The sequence below is a fragment of the Somniosus microcephalus genome, chromosome 23, assembly GCF_052327205.1.
Source record: "Somniosus microcephalus isolate GS21.2 chromosome 23, FLI_Smic_1.0, whole genome shotgun sequence".
NCBI lineage: Eukaryota > Metazoa > Chordata > Chondrichthyes > Squaliformes > Somniosidae > Somniosus > Somniosus microcephalus.
Genome location: NC_141009.1, coordinates 31,167,636 through 31,191,689, shown reverse-complemented (window position 1 = coordinate 31,191,689; position 24,054 = coordinate 31,167,636). Strand labels below are relative to the sequence as shown.

At 45.2% G+C, this 24,054-nt stretch overlaps 1 protein-coding gene across 2 annotated transcripts in view; it reads right to left on the bottom strand.

The window, feature by feature from the left end:
• LOC147101785 (prostaglandin G/H synthase 1-like) overlaps positions 1 to 22,814 on the bottom strand; it is a 106,179-nt gene extending 83,365 nt beyond the window's left edge. The window contains exons 1-4 of one of the 2 annotated variants that reach the window (XM_085965725.1): positions 22,566 to 22,814; positions 22,374 to 22,436; positions 8,937 to 9,053; positions 7,579 to 7,722 (exon numbers count right to left, since the gene is read on the bottom strand). In XM_085965725.1, coding sequence (XP_085821851.1) covers positions 7,579 to 7,722; positions 8,937 to 9,053; positions 22,374 to 22,436; positions 22,566 to 22,572 — 331 coding nt within the window. In that variant the 5' untranslated portion in view covers positions 22,573 to 22,814. The remainder of the gene's footprint in view (positions 1 to 7,578; positions 7,723 to 8,936; positions 9,054 to 22,373; positions 22,437 to 22,565) is intronic. The other variant, XM_085965726.1, reaches the window with a different exon arrangement.
• Positions 22,815 to 24,054: the final 1,240 nt, after the last annotated feature.

Sequence of the window (24,054 nt, the reverse complement as noted above, 5' to 3'; positions counted from 1 at the left end):
TAAGACGGAGATGAGGAAGAATTTCTTCTCAGAGGGTCGTGAATCTTTGGAAATCTTTACCCCAGAGAGCTGTGGAAGCTGAGTCATTGAATATATTTAAGGCTGAGATAGACAGATTTTTGAACAACAGGGGAGTCAAGGGTTATGGGGAGCGGGCAGGAAAGTGGAGTTGAGGCCAAAATCGGATCAGCCATGATCTCATTAAATGGCGGAGCAGGCTCGAGGGGCCGAATGGCCTGCTCCTGCTCCTATTTCTTATGTTCTTATGTACAGGGACAATGTGCTGAAGTCTGTGCTTCTTCACAGTAAAGGGTGTACAGCAAGCTTTGTACCCACATATAATGCACACAGCGCACTCCATTTGGTCTTCTGGTGTAAGCCCTAATTACATATTCATGGTCAGCTCTCAGCATAAAGTGTGCACACCATTAGGAGCTCACACCATGGTGGAATATCTGGCATTGCTGCAGCCCTGTAAACTACACCAGCTATTATAAGGGAAGTAGCCACTTAAAGGTATGGACAATATGGAAGTAGGTAATGCAGTTTGTGGGCAAACAATAGTCCAAAAACAGCCTTTGATGGGTGTTGAGGTGATAAATGGATGTAAGGAGAGCAGTGCAACATGGCTAGCAGGAGGTGGTGACCAAGGTCAGCCTGGTGCACAGTACCTGCGCAAGCTGGGAACAAATGTAGAAATATAGGGCAGATCTTAAGAAAATGGCCCTGGTATGGCTACTCAGCATGCTCATGCACCGGGGTAGATTGCTAAAGTAAAGCACAAAATGCCACCTGTGTATCTGTTACACATTTACTAATTGTGTACTAATTGACTTACTTAAGTATCATTAGAATCGTGCTGCATATCCAATGAAATGAGCTACTTATCTTGAAACCCAAAGGCACGCCAATGAAATGAGTCAAGTCTATATTCGTCTACACATTAGGACATTATCATGTGCACCCTTCCATGTAGGTTTAAAAGTTCACCAGCTCTTTGAATTCCTGTTTAGTAAAGTATGATTTGTTACTTCATTTGAATTTTCTGATGGAATCCAGCAGCCCTGAATAAGCACCACACACATGGAAAGGATATTAGGCAATAGTAGAAAACACTTCACTTTTGGTCTGCTCTGTGTTACAAACGCTGTGGACTTATTAGTGTTAAGATGCCCAAAAATGGGGATGGCACTATTAACACTCTGAGTCTGCGTACACTGCAAACAAATGTATTTTGCATCAAATAGCATTAAATCATGAGAGGTCGCTTGCGGGCTTTATTCTAAACAATGTTTTGCGGAATCAATTGCAATCTGATACTTCAACTTAAGTTCCAGCCTGTTCGGTTTGCTGAACATCTAAAAGTACAGCACTAAGTAGCTCGAACTTATGTCAGAAGGCGTTGTTTGTTTGCCGTATCATTGCTGTTTGCAACAGTCTGCCTTATCTTGGTCAGCTGCATGTGTTTCATGTACTTCTCATTCATTCAGAGACTCACACACAAAAACGTTGGCGCTTATAACATTTAAAAGGGGCACTGCCATCGGTTTGAGGCCTTCTGCGTGCTGGTTCAGTCCTCGGAAGATTTAGTAACAAACAGCCTGTACCACAAAAGCAGCCGGAATGACGTCCAGGAAATAATTTCAATCCAATTGTCTTCCCACGGTGAATTCCCCAGCACTATATTCATTTCACTTATTACCTCAAGCCACATTGATGCTGTGGATACTGATGTCAGACTGGTTGCTACAGTGTGGGTTCCAGCCAGGTAGTATCTTGTTTACAGTACCTGGCTCCTGCTTGGCTAGAACCCAGGAGTAAAGAATTACAATTTTTATGTGCGGAGAGCGCATTTAACTTACTGGCAGGCTTGAGCACTTTGTAAATAAATTGAAGTATATTGGCCGATCCTTCATCGTCGCTGGGTCAAAGTCCTGGAACTCCCTCCCTAACAGCACTGTGGGAGTACCTTCACCGCACGGACTGCAGTGGTTCAAGAAGGCGGCTCACCACCACCTTCTCGAGGGCAACTAGGGACAGGCAATAAATGCTGGCCTTGCCAGCGATGCCCACATCCCATGAACAAATAAATAAAACAAACACAGGGTTGACTCGACACCGGATCGGCATTCCGTTGAGTGCCAAATGTAAACATGGTGGGAGTCTCGGGGTGCCAACTCTGGTTGGACGTATTCCAGGGGGTCTCCTCACATGGACTCCCACCTCAAGCGCTCCGCTCCCACACTCCTGCTATTGGCCGCCCAACGCGTCCATCCTCACGGCGCACCACCTTCTCGCACCAATTGGAAAGCAAACAGGCTCTTCGTTACCTGATTGGATGAATCTTGACCGTCAATCAAACAACTTTTTTTCCCTAATTCGAATATTTTTACAACTAATAAACAAAAGCGTTCAAAGAAAATTAACCAAAATCTACCCACCATTCTTTTATTGCCCTATGATTTTTCTCCAGGGTTGCTCGCAGCAGTTTCCTGTAGATTCATCTTTGATTATTGGAGACTCCAGCATGACAATCCAGGAGGGTTGGCGACCCTATTGGAGTCTCCCCTCCAAGGAGTTTCCCATTGCTTCTCTGTGGAGTCAGGTCTGGGCCTGACTCTGGATTTACACTGCTGGCTTAGCACAGTGCAGAACAGAAACCACTACACACCGATGCTAAGCTTGCAGTCTGAATATACCCTTAAAATACACCTATCTGCAGCATGACTGACAGGGATTGGATGTGCATTCCCCAGTCGCACAATTGTACACATTTCAAAACAGAGATTGAAATTGTACAGTGGGCTGGTCAGCATAGAGTCACAGGGCTGGATTTTACTAGCCCTGAGGAGGCGGGACTGCTGGCAAAATCAAAAAGAATGGGAGCGGGTCCCAAACCCACTCCCAACCCGCCTCCAAACAATCTTCCCGGGAGTCGGGTCCCCAATTTGCGCAGGGACCCGACTCCTAGCGGTGGGAAGAGGATTATAGCCACGTAACTGCCTGTTAACAGGTAGTTAACAGGCAGTTAAGAAGCTTTTTCCCATTATGAGACTTCTGCTGTGGGCTTCCCGACATCAGGGAACCCCGCCAGGGTAAGTGAGGCGTGCTGTGGGTCTGTTGTAATGTTTGTGTATAGATGACAGTTGCAGAAGTGGTGTGAAGGAGCCAATGGGACACTGGTGAGTAGCAGAGGTAAGGAGATGTTGGGAAAGTCATTTTTAATGTGTTTAGATTTTTCTGTAGGTGACAAGCTTTGAAGTGTTTGTGTGGCCTCACCTCATTGGGAGAAGTGACAGATCGCTTATGTAACCTCACCTGCAGCTGCCATCTGTTTTATCCTAAGGAGTCATTGGAGAGACTGGGTGTAAGGGCTCACCTTTGTACAGTGATTGTCAGTGTCTGACAGCACCTCAATGCTGTCAAACACTGACAGATCATCTGTCAAAAATAAATGGTAGATGTCCCTTTAAGAAAACTGGCAGATGAAGCGTCATCAACTGACGTCATCTGACACCGGCTTTCCCCTAATTGGCCGGCAAGCCCGCAGGGCAGGCTTAACAAGGCCAATCAGAAGAAAATAGCGTCTGTGCATTGGACGTCGCTGGGGGCAGGACTAGAAGCTGGAAGGCAGCAGTCCCGCCTCCAACTCGTCTTAGCAGGTAAAATCCAGCCCGTAGAGTCATAATGGCACAGAAGGAGGCCATTCGGCCCATCGAGTCCGTGCCGGCTCTCTGCAAAGCAATTGAGTCAGTCCCATTCCCTCGCTCTATCCCCATAGCCCTGCAAGTTTATTTCCCTCAAGTGTCTACCCAGTCTCCCCTTGAAAACATCAAGTGTCTCCGCTTCCACCACTTCCATTGGCAGCGAATTCCAGGTCCTCACCACTCGCTGTGTAAAAAAGTTTTTCCTCACATCCCCCTGTATCTCTTGATCAAAACCTTAAATCTGTGTCCCCTAGTCCTTGTACCATCAAGTAGTGGGAACAGCCTTTCCCCGTCTAGCCTATCCAAACCCGTCACAATCTTGTACACCTCTAGCAAATCAGCCCTCAACCTCCTTTACTCTAATGAAAACAAATCCAGCTTCTCCAACCTGTCCTTGTAGCTAAGATCCCCCATCCCCGGAACCATTCTGGTAAATCTCCTCTGCACCCTCTCACGGGCCTTCACATCCTTCTTAAAGTGTGGTGACCAGAACTGGATGCAATACTCCAGTTGTGGCCTAACCAGCACTTTATAAAGATCTATGAGAGGAAGATGGTTTAATGTTTTGGCTAGAGTCATTCTGTGCTGGGATCCATTTTGAAATACTAGCCTTTGGACATGCTGTGCATTTCCAGAATTTTCTATTTGTCTTTCAGCGTTACAGCATTTGCAGTATTTTCCTTTTATTGCTCTCTTCTGGAAATACAAACATACTGGGGACTAATTGTATCTCAACATCATGCATGTACTTTGTCTCCAAGAACAGTTCATCTGAGTGCTGCACCCCTTAAAAATATCAAACACACTAAACAATTATTGGCTGTACAAAAAAGCATACTGAACTGTACGCGAAGAAATGGTTTCCACTTGCAGGTGAGTCCAGGACAAGGGAACATAGATAAAAGATAGCCAAGAGCAGGTCAAATAAAGAATTAAGCAGGAATTTCTTTATGTAGAAAGTGATGGGAATGTGGAAATTGCTGCCACAAGGAATGGTTGCAGCAGAGAGCATGCATACATTTACAGGGAGGCCTGATGGATATATGAGTGAGAAGTGAATAGAGGAATATGGGGGCAGGATGGGAAGAGGTATTTAGAGTGGGAAAAGGCTCGTGTGGAGTATATACACTGTCATGGAGCAGTTGGGTTTAATGGCCTGTTTCTATGCTGTAGGTTCTATGTAATTATCTGTAAATCCTAATGGCTACATTTGTAATGGCAATGGGCTATATAAACTTGTCACACTGTAATTACACCCTCCCACCAGTGGCGATGCTGCTCAGTTTTTGCATCTCTCAGCTCTTCAGCCTGTAATGCAAGGGAACGCTCAAGCTCTCACTAGCTTCTTTGTTTCTCAAATTGCTGTAAGTTTTGCTATTTGCTTATAATTAATAATATAAAATCTAAGTATTGGGCCGTAATTTGCGGCCCCTACAGACGTGCACGAGGTGTGTACGCGTCCGTAAGGGCTGCGCAAGTTCCGGGTTTAGGCATGCGGAACGCACGCGCTAAAACCCAGCACTTGCGATCTGTTTCTTGACAGATCGTACGAATCCCCGGGAAAAGGGCCTCCGGGGGCGGAGAGTGGGGCTATTTGCCCAACTTCTGCCCAGCGAATGCCCGTGAAATTCTTACGCCTGGTAAAAGCAGGCACAAGGGCTGCTTTTACCAGCATAAGAGTTTTAAAAAACAGAAAAATAAAATTTTATCAATAATTTATACATTTAAAAACTTGTTAAATAAGGTAAGTTTAGCCCGTTTAAAACATGTAAATTTATTTTCAAAAAATAAAATTTTTCTTTTAAATGTTTAATTAAATGCCATTTTAATTAATTTTAAATATGTGATTTTTTTTTAAATGTATTTGATGTGTAGAGATACTTTTTGGAATATTCCCATTCATACTTATGGGGTTTCCGTACATACAGAATCCCCATAAGTATGAATGGGGATTCCCTTCTTTCATTCGTTGGACTGGCCCACGTGATCCCAGGGGCGCTTGCGAACCGCCTGCGCTCCTGAGATACGTGGGCCTCTACCCGCGGGGTACCCGGAGAGGCCCGGGACCGCGAGTCTCCGTACCTCCCTGACCCCCCAGGTAGGCGCGGATTTTATTTGTGGATCGGAGGCATTTCCCCGGGTCTTAGCTATATATCTAATATATAAAGGAGTCTGTCTGTCCTTCTGTCTGTCTGTCCTCACGTGTGCGTCTGTCCGGCTATGCGCTCGAAAGTTATAGAGCGTACCTACGCGCGCGTTACCTCCAAAGAAAGCTTACGCTTCCGGGACGCTCGTAAGCGTATTTACTTTTCGGTCAGACGAAAATTGTTCGCGCCTTATGCAAAAAACCTTCAAAATTAAACTCATTATCTGCTACTTAGCATTGATTGACTGACGTCAAGGTTCGACCAATCCTGTGCCGTCACGATTGACCAATCCTACAGTACGGTCCCCTGATGGTTGGCCAATCGGTGTGTGTGTGTGTGGGGGGGACTAATCGTTTTCATCTCAGGGATCTGGCAGCCATTGTTTCACTGCCATTACTTCAGCTTCCAGCTCAAACTACTTTGATCATCCAGCTTTGAAAAAGTTAGTATCTCTTTTAAAAATAACATAAGATTTACCAAAAACGTTTTATAAGTACTTTCACTTTCATCTTTCAAGGTATTAAAAGGTAGAAATGTTGCCCGGCAGCAGATTCACAAAGGGACATAGACAGGGCCCAAAAGCCTGGGACTCGATTTAAAATGTTGCCCGGCACCAGATTCACAGAGGGACACAGAGAGGCCCCAAAGCCTCGTACTCGATTTAAACCGCCCGGCCCAAAACAGCCCTGGCAAAGCCGGGCTCCCCCCAGCTAGTATATATATAAACCGGTATGTCTCTCTGTCTGTCTCTCTGTCTTTCTGTCTGTCTGGCTATACAATCAAAAGTTATAGAGCGTACCTACACGTATGTTATATCGAAAGAAAGCTTATCGTTAGGGGACTCTCGTAGGTGTATTTACTTCTTTGTCAGACAAAAATTGTTTGGACAGTATACAAAAAACGTTCAAAAATCCTCAAAAATCCACTCATTAGCGGTTGACCAATCCTACCTCTCATTAGCGTTGATTGACGTGCTGCATGACCAATCCTACAGTTCACTCACCTGATGGTTGACCAATCGGTGCGTCACGGGCGGGTCCTAATGTTCCAGTCTCCCTAAACTTCGCCGCCATTTTTTCCATCCCCACAGGGACAGCAGCAGCAAAAGAAACCCCCACATTGCGGCTCCTGATCCCGCTCCCGCTCCGCCGGAGCGGCAGGTAAGTTGTGCTCACTCGGGCCGTGCCTCGCAACCGCTCGGCCCGACACACACAGCGGTCGGGGGAGCGGCAGCAGCCGGCCGTCAGCCGCGCGATCCGCGGGGGAGCTCAGCTCGGGTCCGTCTCGGCCCGACAGCCTGGCCGCGCCTCAAGCGCTAGGCCCTGCACGGCCGCTATCACAATGGCACCGGGCCTCAGGCGCTAGGCAGGGAGAGGGGAGGGAGAGGACAGCACAGGGAGAGGGGAAGAGGGAGCGAGAGGGGGGACAGACAGGGGCAGGGAGACCGCGCGCCCAAAATTGCCCTGGCAACACCGGGCACCCCCAGCTAGTATATAAATATAATAAAAGGACAGAATGCATAACTTTAAAATGGGGACTGAATTATATCTCTATGTCCTGATCCACTTATCCCTCACCCTCTAACCCCAATTCCCCATACGCAACACCATATAAGATCAACGAGTTTATCTATATACTTTTGATACGCAGGTATATCAGTCAAAAAACAATGTTGTCTTACAAGTGCCAATGTTTAGATACTAAATTTAATAAATGTAACATACCTGTTAAAACATATCGCATGAGCGTATCGCTGAAGAATGAAATGTTGTTTATAATATACCACAACCATTTATAATGCGTCAGGACATGATGCATAAAACTAGGGCTCGGCTTCAGGAACTTATGAACTCTTGACCAGAAAAAAGCTGCAATTAAAAATATATCATTTAGATCAAATCAACCGTAGCAAATACTAGCAAGCATTGCTAATAAAATGCTATCTTTCTCCCTCAGCTATTTTATTATTTAATACCACAACCCACACACTTTTAGTGCCACCAATACTTCAGGTAACCTGATTTTTGTTTACCTCGTAGGACGAGAAGTTTTGTCATTTTTCTGACTTTCCCGGGGAAGACAGTTAGGCTTTTTTTTTAATTTAGGAAAATATGACTCTCTATAGATAAGGGATTATTGCCACCCTGTCACAGGGTTTTAGAAAAATCAATACTTAAAAAAAATTCACATGAATCACAAAAATTGGTAAAAAAAAATCATGAGCATCATTGCCGATAATGTAAACAGTGCTTCAAATCACTAATTTGTTTGCAAAATAGCCATGATGGAAACGTTATTTCTGCTGGGTACAGTGGTCTAGCAGTTATGGTGCTGAGGTTGCAATTTCCAATCCCACCATGGCATGTTGTAAAACTGAATTCAATTAATTTGTGGTTTGTGGGCTAGCACCAGTAAATGACCTTGAAAGCTGTTTTTTCATCATAAAAACCCAACTAGCCCACTGATGACCTTCACGGAAGGGAACCTACCACCCCCTACCTAGTCTGGCCTGCATGTGAGCCCAGTCCCACACCGCCTGGTTGATTCTTAATGCCCTCATGGCAACTAGAGATGGGCAATAGGTACAGTTAGTGTTGCCCACATCTCAAGAACAAATATAAAGGACCATTCATTGCCCAACAAATATGGCTACCGTGCCTCATGAGAAACGTGTGCTACACTGAGTCTTTACAGAGTTGGGGCTGAGTCGGGGAACACATTTACACCTTTAGAATTACGGTACATTTCAGGTAATTAAGTTCCTTTTGAATACACGATTCCACAGTAAGCGCACTTAAAAAAAGACATTCATCGAAAGAATAAACCTTTTTCAGAATGAAATAGATGTTCAATATCACAACTTGAATTTGGTCAACATACCAAACCAGTGTGCTTGGGTTGAGCAATTAAGGGATTAATAGGAATGTTTTGAAGTGAATCCTTCACTTGCTTGAAAGCAATTGGGTACCAGTGACGATGATGCATTTAAGTTGGAGTTTCAATGTGCTGCCTAGTGATTAGGGCCTATAACCGCTTCTCCAATAAATTCTGACTGACAAAAGTGAACAATGAAACAACTTACGGAAAGTGCAGTTAACTCCATAGTAACCAGTGCGTGTGCAGTCGCATTCGTAACCTTCCTTCCCAACGTTAACACATATTCCTTTATTCTGGCACGGGTAATAACAGCAGGGATTTACTATAATAAGACACAACCAAATTTAGAGTCAACCCGTTCAGAAAAATTTCAGTTGGCAAAACATTTTACTGAACTTTCACTGTTCACGAAAATCTCCTGCAGTTCTTAAAGGGGCAATGTTGTGAAATACACTTGAGGGAGGTAATTTTTGGACACTGAAGGACATGAAACAGTTAACCTCAATATACAGAGGGAATGAGTTACCTGAAACCCTGATTCATGATCAGTTTGGAGAACATTAATAACCAGACAATGCCACAAGTTGACTGCAATTCTGAACAACTGGTCAGTTCCTGACAGAATGGAAGGGCATTAACACCTGAACAATGCAATGTCCATCACCATAAGAGGAATCACATTATCTTTCTGCTGTGTAAACAGCAGGGGAGGAGATAAGGAGTTGTCTCTGACCTTGCAGTTCTGCATAGCTCAGGAGATTGGAAGAACAAGATAACGAGATGTGAAGACCAAGCATTTCAGCAGGCTGTTAACTGAATCTACACCTGAGGCCCAGGGGTGTGTGATAGCAGGACTGGGACACTATAAGAAAGGACAACATCGAAGCGTGGGCACTGCAGTCAGGTGAAGCAGGACAGAGATTGGTCATCTCTGGATCCAGGCCTACAATCAACACCGGTAACGACCAGCCGCGTGGGTGATTGTACGTTTCAGTCAAATCATAAATGGGTTTGTACTTGTTTGTAATAATTAAGTTTCAGTCAGATCAATCATAAAAGGGGTTTGTACTGTGGTTTTGTTGGTTTAATAAACTAACGAATTAAAGGTTGAGCCAAAACCGGTTTGTCACATGTATGCTGTTCCTGTAATTCCGGAGTCCAAGAACATTGTAAGGAGGAAGGGAACAGGACCCCTTACAACACCTCAATGCTTGGGACAACCAGAAGAGGCCAACAACAAAAGCTCTGGTTCAGCATTCAGTGTCAATGTAGGAGCAGATTTATGCTATGGCCACCAGATTGAGACAGACCAAACTCAACTCATGTAGGGCCTTTACAGTCAGCAGACAGAGAACACTTTCATCCCTGGGCTGCATTTGTAGCTAGGTCTCAGAGCGCAATGGCCAGTATCAAACCCACTGCATCACCCAATCGCCCACATTTTTACAAATTGAATACGTAAGAAAATTTTGATGGCAACCACAATCTGCACTATAATGACAGATGTATCTTTTCACCGATCAGTACTCTCTTTTCAAGCCTAATAAAATAATATATAAGTAAGGTTACATTGTTCTACTGGAACACTATAGGTTTTTAACAGTATACTATTGCCTGTATGAATATATAATTTTGATCTGAAAAGTTAAAATTTTTATATATATATAGATAAATACACAGAAGGCAAGGTTTGCAAAACAGGGATTGAGAACTATAATAAGCTACATAGAATCTGTATCATTGCCAAGCACCAAAATAAAATATAGCAACATAGACATTAAGCCCGATTATAATGTAAAGAATTACAAACAACAATCAAGAAGATGTCGAGATATTCAAGACCAAAAAAAGTTCGTATCAGCAACCAAATAACTGATGCACCAAATAAATTGGGCATCTGCCAATATTTGTGAAAGAAAAGATGTAAAATCTTTAAGAAAACTAAAAGAACAGACTGCTTCAAGAAGAATGAAGAGGGGACAATAGCTCTTCGATTAAAAAAAAAACAGATGTAAAGAGACGAATAAAAGAAAAAAAAGAAAGGCTTGCATTTATATAGCGCCTTTCACGACCACCGGACGTCCCAAAGTGCTTTACAGCCAATGAAGTAGAGTCACTGTTGTAATGTGGGAAACACAGCAGCCAATTTGCGCACACAAACAGCAATGCTTTTACCAGGCGTCAGAGTTTCATGGGCATTCGCTGGGCAGTGGTTGGGCAAATAGCCCAACTCTCCGCCAGCGAATGTCCATTTCCTGCGCATGTGGACGACCTGTCAAGCTGAAACTTAACAGATTGCAAGTTCCAGTTTTTCACGCATCGCACACGGAAACCCGGAACTTGCGGGGCACTTACGACCGCGTAGGCTGTGCGCAGCCGTCGCAGGCCCTGGAAAATCCAGGCCAATGTATTAAAACGCTGTCTGATTGCACTGGTTCATGGCAGATTTTGCGTTCGGTGAAATGCAAATGAATTTGAGCGGAAACTCGGGGGGGGGGGAAACACTTTCAAAACAGGTGCAAGTTTGGGCGCAATTTGCGCCGAATCGCCGATTGCACCCAAAGCGGAAACTCTTCGACATCACCTCCAACAAAAGTTCAGAATGACATCTCTGAAGATGGACAGGTGTGTTATTAGTATGATCCAAGGTCTTAAATTGGAACTCCCACAACCTAGTACAAAATTTTGGAATTGTCAACCAGATACCCTCCCATTCTTCATCTGTGATTTCAATACCTAATTCGGCAGTCCATTACTCGTCTCAACCAGATGAGCGCTTAATCACTCCTGCCTTCCACCCCATCGCAGACCTTCCCTTTCTTTCTTTCCTCCCTTTCCATCTGCTTAAAACCTGCTACATCTCTAACTTTTTCCAGCTCTGACGAAAGGTCATCGACCTGAAACGTTAACTTTGTTTCTCTCTCCACAGATGCTGCTTGACCTGCTGAGTGTTTCCAGCATTTTCTGTTTTTATTTCAGATTTCCAGCATCCGCAGTATTTGGCTTTGTATGAATGCTTTATGTTCATAGAATGCAAGGACACAACTATGGCTGTCACTGAAAACAGGAGCCATTCATGAATATGGATGGCTCCTAACAGTGAGAGAAATGAGAAAGAAAGACTTACATTTATATAGCACCTTTCATGACCACCGGATGTCTCAAAGCAGCCAATTAAGTACTTTTGGAGTGTAGTGTGGGAAACATGGCAGCCAATTTGCACACAGCAAATATGTGATAATAACCAGATAATCTGCTTTTGTTATGTTGGTTGAGGGATAACTCCCCTGCTCTTCTTCGAAATAGTGCCATGGGATCTGTCACCTGAAAGAGCAGACAGAGCTCTCGGTTTAACATCTCATCCGAAAGACAGCACCTCTGACAGTGCAGCATTCCTGTTGAACCCACAACCTTCTGACTCAAAGGCGAGTGTGCTACCCACTGAGCCACAGCTGATGCTGAGAAGTGGAACAGGAATACCCTATCCAAACCCACCAAAAAAATGTCATATTCTAAGGGAGACAAGTATCTCTCTTGAACAAAGGTGGTATTAGTCCCTCCCTTGCAAAGGACAGAAATAACCTCTCAATACCTAATGGGTGAATTTAATCACTGTCTTTCAGGGAAATTAACTTAAGGAAACATATCAAAAATAACAAATTTTAAAAATCCCCCCACCCCCGCAAAATGGCTAGCCTCAGGGTACAGCCTCATTTGGTTAGGAATCAAGCTCTCAAAACACCTTCACATGGTCCATCTCCGACTCTTCCCTCCCCTTCCTCGACTTCTCCGTCTCCATCTCTGGGGATAGGTTATTGACAAACATTCACTACAAGCCCACTGACTCCCACAGCTACCTGGACTACACTTCCTCCCACCCCGCCTCCTATAAGGACTCTATTCCATTCTCCCAGTTTCTCCGTCTCTGCCGCATCTGCTCCGACGATGCCACCTTCCACACCAGTGCTTCCCACATGTCTTCATTTTTCCTCAACCGAGGATTCCCCTCTACTGTGGTTGACACGGCCCTCGACCGTATCCGTTCTATCTCCCGCACTTCTGCCCTCACCCCTGCCCCTCCCTCCCGGAACCACAATAGAGTCCCCCTTGTCCTCACCTTTCACCCCACCAGCCTCCACATTCAACAGATCATCCTCCGCCAGTTCCGCCACCTCTAGAGTGATCCCACCACCAAACGTATCTTCCCCTCCCCTTTCAGCATTCTGTAGGGACCGCTCCCTCCGCGACACCCTAGTCCACTCCTCTACCAACCCCAGCACCCCTTCCCCTTCGCCCGGCACCTTCCCGCGCAAGCGCAGGAGATGCAACACATGCCCTTATACCTCCCCCCTTCCCACTCTCCAGGGTCCCAAACACCTCTTCCAGGTGAAACAGCGATTTACTTGTACTTCTTGCAATTTAGTATACTGTATTCGCTGCTCACGCTGTGGTTTCCTCTACATTGGGGAGACCAAACGCAGATTGGGTGACCGCTTTGCGGAACACCTCCCTTCAGTCCGTAAGGGAGACCCCGAGCTTCCGGTCGCCTGTCACTTTAATTCTCCGCTCCATTCCCATTCAGACCTCACCATCCTCGGCCTCTTGCATTGTTCCACAGAAGCTCAGTGTAAGCTCGAGGAACATCACCTCATCTTTTGATTAGGGACTTTATAACCTTCTGGACTCAACATAGAGTTCAACAATTTCAGATCATAAACTGGCCCCGATCATATATATTTTATCCACACTTTTTGTTTGTGCCTTCTGTTCTTCTCCTCCACATGGCAGCTGTCTTTCATTCTGCCAGCGCAATTTACACTTCATCTAGAGCCAGCCTTTGTTTCTTAACCTGTCCCATTACCATCTCCTTTTGCCTTGAATATCTCTTAATGTCTCTTAACCTCTCCTGCCTTCTATCCTATCACAGACCTTCCCTTTTGTTCTTTCATCCCCTCCCCCATTTCCCAGCCCCTACCCTTGCTTAAAAATCTGTTCCATTTCCTGCTTTTTTCCAGTTCTGACTAAAGGTCATCGACCTGAAACGTTAACTCTGTTTCTCTCTTCACAGATGCTGCCTGACCTGCTGAGCATCTCCAGCATTTACTGTTTTTATTTCAGATTTCCAGCATCTGCAGTATTTTCTTTTTGTCTCTAAACACCTATTTTACTGCAATGATTCAAAGTTGTTTTAGCTGTTGTTCAGTAGTTTGGCTACTGGAAGAGAATTTTAAAAAGGGGAATAGGAAGGGTAAATCAACTGGCGGAATTCAAAACTGGCATCTTCCAGCTTGTAAAGCTACACAATGTAGCGCATGGCCAAGCAAAGAAAACTGGAGCTCAGAGAAGAAACTGTTCTCTCCAGCATTTTTATTTGATTGTGTTTCAAGCGTCTACGCAGGGAGAGCAGAGAGCAACTGCTCCTCCATTGTTCATATTGAGGCTGCGGTGCACCCCAATATGAAATTACTTCTTTTGCCTCGCTCGAGCTGGGTTCATTGTCATCTGGTGGCTGCTCATGCACAGCTCACTGGAGAGAGGATCAGGAATCAGGGCCCGTTCACACGGAATATTCAAATTGGTTGTAGTTGCAACATGTAAGATGGAAACTGGGTTGAGGTGCCAAATCCATGACTGATGCACTGGGAGGGGGACCAATATCTTACAACAACTGAAAGTTCTTGGTTGCCATTTGTTTTGGCTACACATGCTCACTGCGCCTCAGTATTGCTTCTTCAATGTTGAACACAAGTCCATATCTACAGCATATTCTGAAAACTTATCAGTGTCTCTTGAAAGGATACCAGCATCTGGAATTTAATTTCCTGGCCTTCACTGAACAAATATAGACGTGGGAAGAGACTACAGCCTGGCTACTGCCATCACCTAAGTGTTCATTTATGAGACCATTAATTCTTTAAACTGAAATCCCTTTCCTCAAGATTCACTGCTGATTAAATATTAAAAAATAATCTAGGTAACAGGACAGCAACTGAATGCCTCTTCAACTAAAACACCACACTTCCTGTCCACAAAACCTTATTTCCTGTTGTGTTAACATTTACCATGAGGAATTCCCACGTCCATCTTTACAATCGAATCACCTGTGTAAACTGTAGTGCTGTTGTATTTTTCCCCAACAAATCACTCAAGATATTTTCTGATAATTTTCCATCTGAAAATTTTTGATCCACCGTTTCTCTGTTCCTAATGCCCAAAATAAAGATTTAAATAAAAATTAAATTAAATACATAGGAACAGGAGTAGGCCATTGAGGCCCTCGAGCCTGTTCTGCTATTCAGTGAGATCATGGCTGACCTGCGACCTAAGTCCACATACCCGCCTTTGCCCCATATCCCTTAATACCTTTGGTTAACAAAAATCTATCAATCTCAGATTTAAAATTAACAATTGAACTAGCATCAAGTGCCATTTGAGGAACTAAGTTCCAAACTTCTACCATCCTTTACGTGTAGCAGTGTTTCCCTAACCAATCCTGAAAGATCTGGCTCTAATTTTTAGGCTATGTCCCTTAGCCCTAGACTCCCCCAAGCACAGGAAATAGTTTATTGGGTGTGTTTAATGGGGCAGTGTAGAGGGAGCGAAGATTCGCCAGACTGATACCTGAGATGGCAGGAATGACGTATGAGGAGAGATTGGGTCGATTGGGCTTATACTCGCTGGAGTTTGGAAGAATGAGAGGGGATCTCATTGAAACTTATAAAATTCTAGCAGGACTGGACAGACTAGATGCAGGAAGGATGTTCCTGATGGCGGAGGAGTCCAGAACCAGGGGTCACAGTCTAAAGATGGGGAGTGGGCCATTTGGGACAGAGATGAGGAGGAATTACTTCACCCAGAGAGTGGTGAACCTGTGGAGTTCTCTACCACAGAAGGCAGTTGAGGCCAACTTATTAAGTATATTCAAGAAAGAGTTAGATATATTTCTTAAGGCTAAAGGGATCAAGGGATTTGGGGAGAAGGCAGGGACAGGGTACTGAATTTGGATGATCAGCCATGATCTCATTGAATGGTGGAGCAGGCTTGAGGGGCCGAATGGCCTACTCCTGCTCCTATCTTCTATGTTTATTTCTAGCTACCCTATCAGTTCTCCTTATTGGCCCATAATTTGCAGTCAGCGGCGAAGCAAAGGAAGTTTCCCACAAAGATCTCGCGATCTCTGTGGTGAGTTCGGTTTTTCTGACGTTCAATTGAAATCAACGTAGTTTAGTGGGATGTCAACGAGCTGTCTAAGCAGCCAATCAAAATGCAGAATTCTCACAGACAGCGAACCAAAAAGTGGGTAAGCTCCTTTGATTCTAACTTGTTAAAAATGTTAGAGTGCAAAACAAAGATTGGGGCTCTCACGTGGGGAAAAGGCAAACCTGAAATAAAGAGGCACAAAATGGATAAATCTGACACTCCACAAAATTAATGTTAGTTTTTCAGGGCCATAACCTTTGTTATGGGTGGGGCACACCGCAGCCAATGTCGGAGCAGTGAATGGCTGACCGCAACTCCAGGTTGCAATGCGTATGCGCTATATCCTGATGTTGTGGTCAGTTTCAAAGGGGTAATAATAGTGAACACTGTTTGTTTGCTGTTATTTTCAGTGCCAGAGAGGTTGCATGGCAGAAATTAACACTTATCATGATGTTGAAAGGGCTCTTAGACTGAAAAGGACAAGACTTAACTTTCTGTGCCGAGTTTAGTTTCTGCCTACCGTGCAAATACAGCAACGTCACGCCATTCAATGCATTTCAATGGGGAGCCAGGCAGCGAGTTGCCGTTTTCGCCAAGCTAATGGCGGAAAAGCGTAGCTCAGATGGTAATTTGGGGATATTTGAGTTTAACCGCGCATCTACCCCTCGCCTGAAGTTGCTGTGCCATTTGTGCATAAATAATGGCAAGCACCATTAGCCTCACCGTTAATGTGGCAACAAAATTGATCAATTTAATGGTCTTGTGTGTCTTTTGATTCCTTCATTAAAGTCCTTACACGAAGGCCACTACAGAGCACGGGCGTTTATTTGTTTAAGGGTTTATTTTTGGGTTTATAAAAAGAGGACAGAGCACGGGCAGAATATCGAATTCCCCAGGAGTTATCAGTAACAATCAGCCGTACAGGTGTTTCCACTTGTGGGGAAGAGCAAAACTGGAGGGCCATCAATATAAGATAGTCACCAAGAAATCCAATAGGGAATTCAGAAGGAACTTCTTTACCCAGAGAGTGGTGAGAATGTGGAAGCACAGGGAGTGGTTGAAGCGAATAATATGGATGCATTTAAGGGGAAGCTAGATAAGCATATGAGGGAGAAGGGAATAGAGGGTTCTGCTGATAGGTTTAGATGAGGAAAGACAGGAGGAGGCTCGAGTGGAGCATAAACGCCGGCATGGACTGGTTGGGCTGAATGGCCTGTTTCTGTGCCATATATCCTATGGAATCCTCTAGAATCTAACAGTTTCTGCTCAGTTGTTATTTGAAAAACAGCTAGAAGGAATATTTCAAAATCTTTGTTCCAGTAAAATTTTATGAGGTGCTTTTTTTTGGGAAACAGAGGAAGTATTTTTAACCTAACAAGTCTGGCGGAAAAGTGACAGGATTCGTTTGGCCGATTTTACTTTCCATTGTCTTCAAAGGGCGGGGTGTAAAATGGACTGCTAATCTGATCCTGTCAGTTAACCTCAGAGACTACACACAGTGTGTGTGTGTGTGTGTGTGTGTGTGTGTGTGTGTGTGTGAGAGAGAGAGGAAGTACTGATCACACAGTTGATGTTGTAGCTATTGGTTTGTGCTCTATCAACCTTAGAAAGTACATTAAACTTTCATTAAACATGGCTGCAGTGTGTACCATCTACAAGATGCACTGCAGCAAACCACCAAGGCTTCTTCGGCAGCACCCCCCCCGCAAACCCGCGAACTCTTCCACCAAGAAGGACAAGGGCAGCAGGCGCATGGGAACACCACCACCTCCAAGTTCCCCTCCAAGTAAGATTTTTTGATTTGATTTTTTTTTTTGATTTGATTTGAAGTCGCACACCATCCTGACTTGGAAATATATCATCGATCCTTCACTGTCGCTGGGTCAAAATCCCGGAACTCCCTACCCAACAGCACTGTGGGAGAACCTTCACCACAGTTTGTTATAAGCTCACAGACTAAGCCCAAAATACTGAACTTGCCAAATTATACTCAACCGGCCATCTCCACTGCAATCCAATCAGTGAAATGGCCCATTGTGGGAAATTGTTCTAATACTCTAAATATTTAATATTAAAACATTAAAATCTTGCCAGTGTACTATAAGTGAACTGCAAGTATCCGCAATTTTTTTATATTCAGGCACTGTTTATACAGAAAGGTTAGAGTAAATCTCAGTAAGTTCACTGCCTATCTGCAATAGTGACGCCACCAATTACTCTCTGACTCCTAACACCCAATTAATTACCGACCCATGTCGCAAGGTTAACTCCAGTTCTGTGCACTTTCATTTTTCCTAATAATAATCTCTTGTGTGAAATCTTATTAAGTGCCTTCTGGAAGTCCAACTCGCCAAGGCTTCTTCAACAGCACCTCCCAAACCTGCGACCTCTAACACCTAGAAGGACAAGGGCAACAGATGCATGGGAACACCATCACCTGCAGGTTCCCCTCCAAGTTACACACCATCCTGACTTGGAAATATATCGCCGTTCCTTCATTGTCGCTGGGTCAAAATCCTGGAATTCTCTACCCAACAGCACTGTGGGAGTACCTTCACCATACGGACTGCAGCGGTTCAAGGTGGCTCATCACCTCCTTCTCAAGGGCAGCTAGGGATGGGCAATAAATGCTGGCCTTGCCAGCGACGCCCAGGTCCCATAAGCGAATTTAAAAAAAACTGAGAGAGAGCATGTGATCAGCGAGAGAGTGACAGATAGTGTACTGATCACACATCTGTTGTAGCTATTGGTTTTTGCTCTATCAACTTTAGAAAGTACATTAAACTGAGAGAGAGAGAGCATGTGATCAGCAAGAGAGAGAGAGAGCAGGAGAGAAAAACAATGAGGTAGATTTTAACTATCAGGCGACTGGCTGGCAGAGCAAGCTGGTCGACTGCCTGGTCCGGTGGGCTTTGTCCATTCAGAGGGCCTCATTACCATGGTACCAGCGAGCTGCTGCCAATAAACCGGGCAGCCCTGAGGCTGACCTGGCCAACAGGAAAGTAGGGCCTGGCGGGACGGATGAGATTATCATGGAGGGGGAGGAGTCCAGGGCAGCAGCAACCTACACTGTTCTTGATGAGACTTCTCCTGGCCCCACAAAAATAATTTGAAACTTACCGATCTGGTGCCTCTTCTGTTGTACCGCCCGGTAAAGCTGGACGGAGCTTGCGCGGCACACGCTTCACCCAGTTATCTATCAAAATTGTAATGGGGGACCTCTATCTTTCCTAGGACCCTGATTTGCACGTTACAAGGGCTCCCACCTGAAAACAGGCCGCCCAACAGAAAGCCGCTTTGAGGACGGTGGCAGCCAGTGTAAATTGGGTGGGAAATATTTTTTTGGGCTGCTACCAGCCCATTTACGTCAGGAGGCCCAAGTTAAGATCTACCACCGTGTTATCCCTCATGATAATATTAGTTTAATATTCTCACTTATGTTTTGTGAAAAATTGGAAAAGGTAAACGCTCAAGTTGCTTGCACCTGTCAGAGAGAGATGGCAATGCAGTCCTACTACTGGCCGAAGGGCATAATTACAGTCACAAGTTTATATATTTATAATGGAATTCTATCAAAAACACAGAAGGGAAATCTTCTTCTCTTCTTAGGCAGTCCCTCGGAACCGAGGATGACTTGCTTCCACATTAAAAATGAGTTTGCAGGTGACTGATGAGTCCAATGCGGGACCTACAGTCTCTATCACAGGTGGGGCAGACGGTGGTTGAAGGGCCGGGTGGGTGGGGTGCTTGGGTTGACATGCGCTCCTTGCGCTGCCTGCGTTTGGCTTCCGCTTGCTCCCGGCGAAGAGACTCGAGAAATATGACTTTAAGGTGGGGACTGAATTATATCTGTATGCCCTGCCCAATTATCACCCACCCTCTAACTCCATTTCACCTTAAGACTACACTTGATTTTGACTTCCCTAGTTGATTTCCTGTGGTGTTGCACACGGGGAACTGTTCGGAAGGTGTAATTATGGTATGATACAAAGATGTGCGGGTTAGGTTGATTTGGCTATGATAAATTGACCCTTAGTGTTAGGGGATTAAATACGTGGGGTTACGGGGATAGGGTGGGATATGTGTCGGTGCAGGCTCGATGGGCCGAAATGGCCTCTATCTGCACTGTGGGGATTCTGTGATTCTGTGACAGGTTTAAATAGGCAGCTTCCAGAATAAATGTGGATTTAGAATGGAAAAAATTGGCAAGAAATTGCACAGGCATGATATATATATATATGTATAATATAGATAAAATAAAATCCTTACGTTATTTTGAGTTTGTCATAATTGTAACACTTGCTAAAATACTATAATGTCTTCAATCCACTGAAATCAATGAGTAACGTTGTTTTTACATAGGATACATGGCACAGAAACAGGCCATTCGGCCCAACCAGTCCATGCCGGCATTTATGCTCCACACAAGCCTCCTCCCGTCTTTCCTCGTCTAACTCTATCAGCGTAACCCTCTATTCCCTTCTCCCTCATATGCATATCTAACCGGCCCTTAAATGCATCTATACCATTCGCTTCAACCACTCCCTGTGGTAGCGAGTTCCCCATTCTCACCACTCTCTGGGTAAAGATGTTTCTTCTGAATTCCCTATTTGATTTCTTGGTGACTATCTTATATTGATGGCCTCTAGTTTTGCTCTTCCCCACAAGTGAAAACACATTGGGCCGTATTTTCCGATCAGAGGCTTCCCGCGTGCGGAGGCCTCCGATCTGGAAAAAATCTACGCACTTACCTGAGGACTCCCGAAGTGCGTATAGTTCCGATGCTGGGCCTCTCCAACTCTAAGTGCGCAGGGCCCACGTATCCCAGAGGCGCATGTGGTTCGCAAGCGTCCCTGGGATCACGTGGGCCATGGGGAGCCAATCAACGAAGGGAATCTCCCTTCATACACTTGACAGATAGACCTGTCAAATATATGAATAGAGATCAATGAAAAAACACAGTAAAACTTTAAATAAATTTTTTAAAAACTCACCTTTTTAAAATTAGTTGAAATTACAATAAATTAAATATTTTAAACAAAAATTAAATTTTTTGAAAAAAATAATTGAAGTTTTTTACGGGGCTAAAAATAAACTTATCTTTTTTAAAAATGTATTATTAAATGATAAATGACTGAAATTTTTTTTTTTACTTTTTACAACTCTTATCCTGGTAAAAGCAGGCCTTACGCCTGGCTCCCCATGGCCCACGTGATCCCAGGGACGCTTGCGAACCACATGCGCCTCTGGGATACGTGGGCCCTGCACACTTGGAGTTGGAGAGGCCCAGCATCGGAACTATATGCACCTCGGGAGTCCTCAGGTAAGTGCGTAGATTTTTTCCAGATCGGAGGCCTCCGCAGGTGTAAGAATTCTAAGGGTTTTCTGCAGGCGGAGCGTCTCCAGAAAGCGGAACTATCCGCCCGCAGAGGCCCTTCTTCGAGACCATTCTTGACAGATCGGAAATGCCGGTTTTCAGCGCATGCGCTGTACATGCCTGAACCCGCCATTTCCGATGTCCCTACGGGTGGGTACACAGCGCGTACCCACCCGTAGGGATCGGAATATCTGGGCCTCTGTGTCTACTCTATCAAAACCTTTTGTAATTTTAAAGACCTCTATTAGGTCACCCCTCAGCCTTCTCTTTTCAAGAGAAAAGAGACCCAGCCTGTTCATCCTTTCCTGATAGGTATATCCTTGCATCATCCTTGTAAACTTTTTTTGCACCCTCTCCAGTGCCTCTATATCCTTTTTATAATATGGCGACCAGAATTGAACCCCAATGTTCGATACAAGTTTAGCATAACTTCTCCACTTTTCAATTCTATCCCTCTAGAAATAAACCCTAGTGCTTGGTTTGCATTTTTATGTCGTTATTAAGCTGCGTCGCTCCTTTTAATGAGTTGTTGCAGCCCCCAGTTTGCTGAAATCTATGGGTAATACTAAACACCATTGGAAGATGGTCCAGTCTTTTGGGGGGTCGAGGTGCGACCCTACTGAAGATGTGCTCGAAATCCCTAAAAAATGGTCTGGGGCCATCACATGTCCTCACTAACCGTTAGCAACACCACATGGGAAAGTAATATCGTTAAAAATATTGATGAAATCTGTTAAGTATTTCATGAACTAAAAGTTATCTGCAAATCTCAATTGATCTCCAAGAACGTCCCCTGTTCCTGCTCAGAGAATCATTGCCCCGTTTTCCGCCCCCCCACCACTTTCTCTTCTATTCACCTCACGCCACCATGTAGCATCCCAGTCACTACGGCTGTTGTTGAGTTCGACTTTACTCCGTTTCTGAGACTGTTAAACAAAAGTTAGCACAAACAAACACGGTGCCACCACAGTGGAGCCAGCTCAAGAAGTCCCAAGTTTACCGGACGCCCGTTGGTTTGATGAAAGAAGAGGCAACACAAAAAAAAACTGAAATAGAAAAACTTACTGGCTGTGGTATCTGCCACCTTCAGGAAACAGAGCGGGAGAAGAAGTAAGATAATCCTGGCAGCTGCGGGACGAAAGCACAAATATGGTAAAGAAACTGTTTTAAAAATTGAAGTAGATCTCTCGTGAATGAATAAAACAAGCAGAGGGAGAAACAAACAAGTTAGCAAATAAAGCGCAGCGTTCCCTTCACCTTCCATTGTAGAAGACGACTCGATGTCACTGGACTTTTTTCTGCTTCGAGGTTTAAGCAGGGGCTGGTCGACAAACTCCAATCAGCTTCAGTTTCTGGGGAAACTATATTTGCCAATTGATATTCGCGCCTGCAGGAGAAGGTTGGATGCACCCGTTGCTGTCCAAAGTCTGCAGAAATGTAGAGGCTGCTGTGGTTTTGAGATCTGTCGCAATATGACTGAAAGTAGAGTGGGTCATCGAACGTCTGGATGGGCGGAGATTAATGCAGATCCGCCAAGTCTCGCTCATCCTGCTCAAGCATTTTGACTTACAAATGTGACCTATTTAACACATGCCAACTAACAGCCCCCCAAAAGGCTGACAGCTAGCTCAGATAGCTTTTCAATATAGATAGGCCCATGACATGAGGAGATATCGCTAGCCCTGAAGGCAGCCCACAGGTACACTCAACATCCCAGCAATTATAAGCAGAAAGAAAACTGAAGTGCAGAAGCAGTGGTCCAGAGAAAGAAAGACTTGCATTTATATAGCGCCTTTCACAACCACCGGACGTCTCAAAGTGCTTTACAGTCAATGAGGTACTTTTGAAGTGGAGTCGCTGTTGTGATGTGGCAAACATCATTGGTAGAGCATTGGTAGATTTAATTATCTGTGGAGTGAGATGTGCTGAGCACTGGGCATCAGGCAGCATCTGTGGAGAGAGAAACAGAGTTAACGGCCGGAATCTTCCCCTAAAAATAAGATGGGTTTGGAGCGTGGGGGTAGTTAACGTGTTAAAAATGGGATTCCTGATCCGATCCCGCCTCCAACCCGCCCACCTCCGGTTTTAACAGAGGCGGGACAGGGGAGGGACGGGGGTCGGTCAATTTAAACACTGTAATGAGGCTGGAGGCCACTTTTTTAACCTCCATTTTGAATTTAACTGCATGTGGACAGGTTTCACACAATTCGAGAAACCCGGCAGTTAAACTGAGGCGGGGACTGCTGAATCCAGGAGGTTAGTGGCTTTATACCTACGTCCTGGATCCAAGGTCCCTACCTAACTCACCCCCACGATCAGAGACCCCCCACCTGGCCTTCGATCGCCTTCCCAGGCCTCCCATTCCCAGGCCTCCCACCCCCAGGCCTCCCATCCCCACCACAATCCTCAGGTGGCCGGCCCCGATCCTCTCTCCTCCCCTACCGATCGCCGACCAACCCCCCCACCCCTATCGACCCCCAATCCTCCACCCCCCCAGCCCCCGATCCCTGGCCGACTCCAATCACCGATCCCCGGCCGACCCGCCTCCCCATGATCCCGACTCCCCCCCGCCAATCCCCCATCCCCCATCCTGACCTCCCACGATCCACCCCAGCCGATCCCCGAGCCCCCCCTCCCCGCACGGTCCCTCGCCCTAAGTGATCCCTTGTTCCCTCTCCACATCTGCAGGCCTACCCACCCGCAGCCAGCCTGCCTCTCAATCTGGCTGGCTGCGGGCAGGAATCCG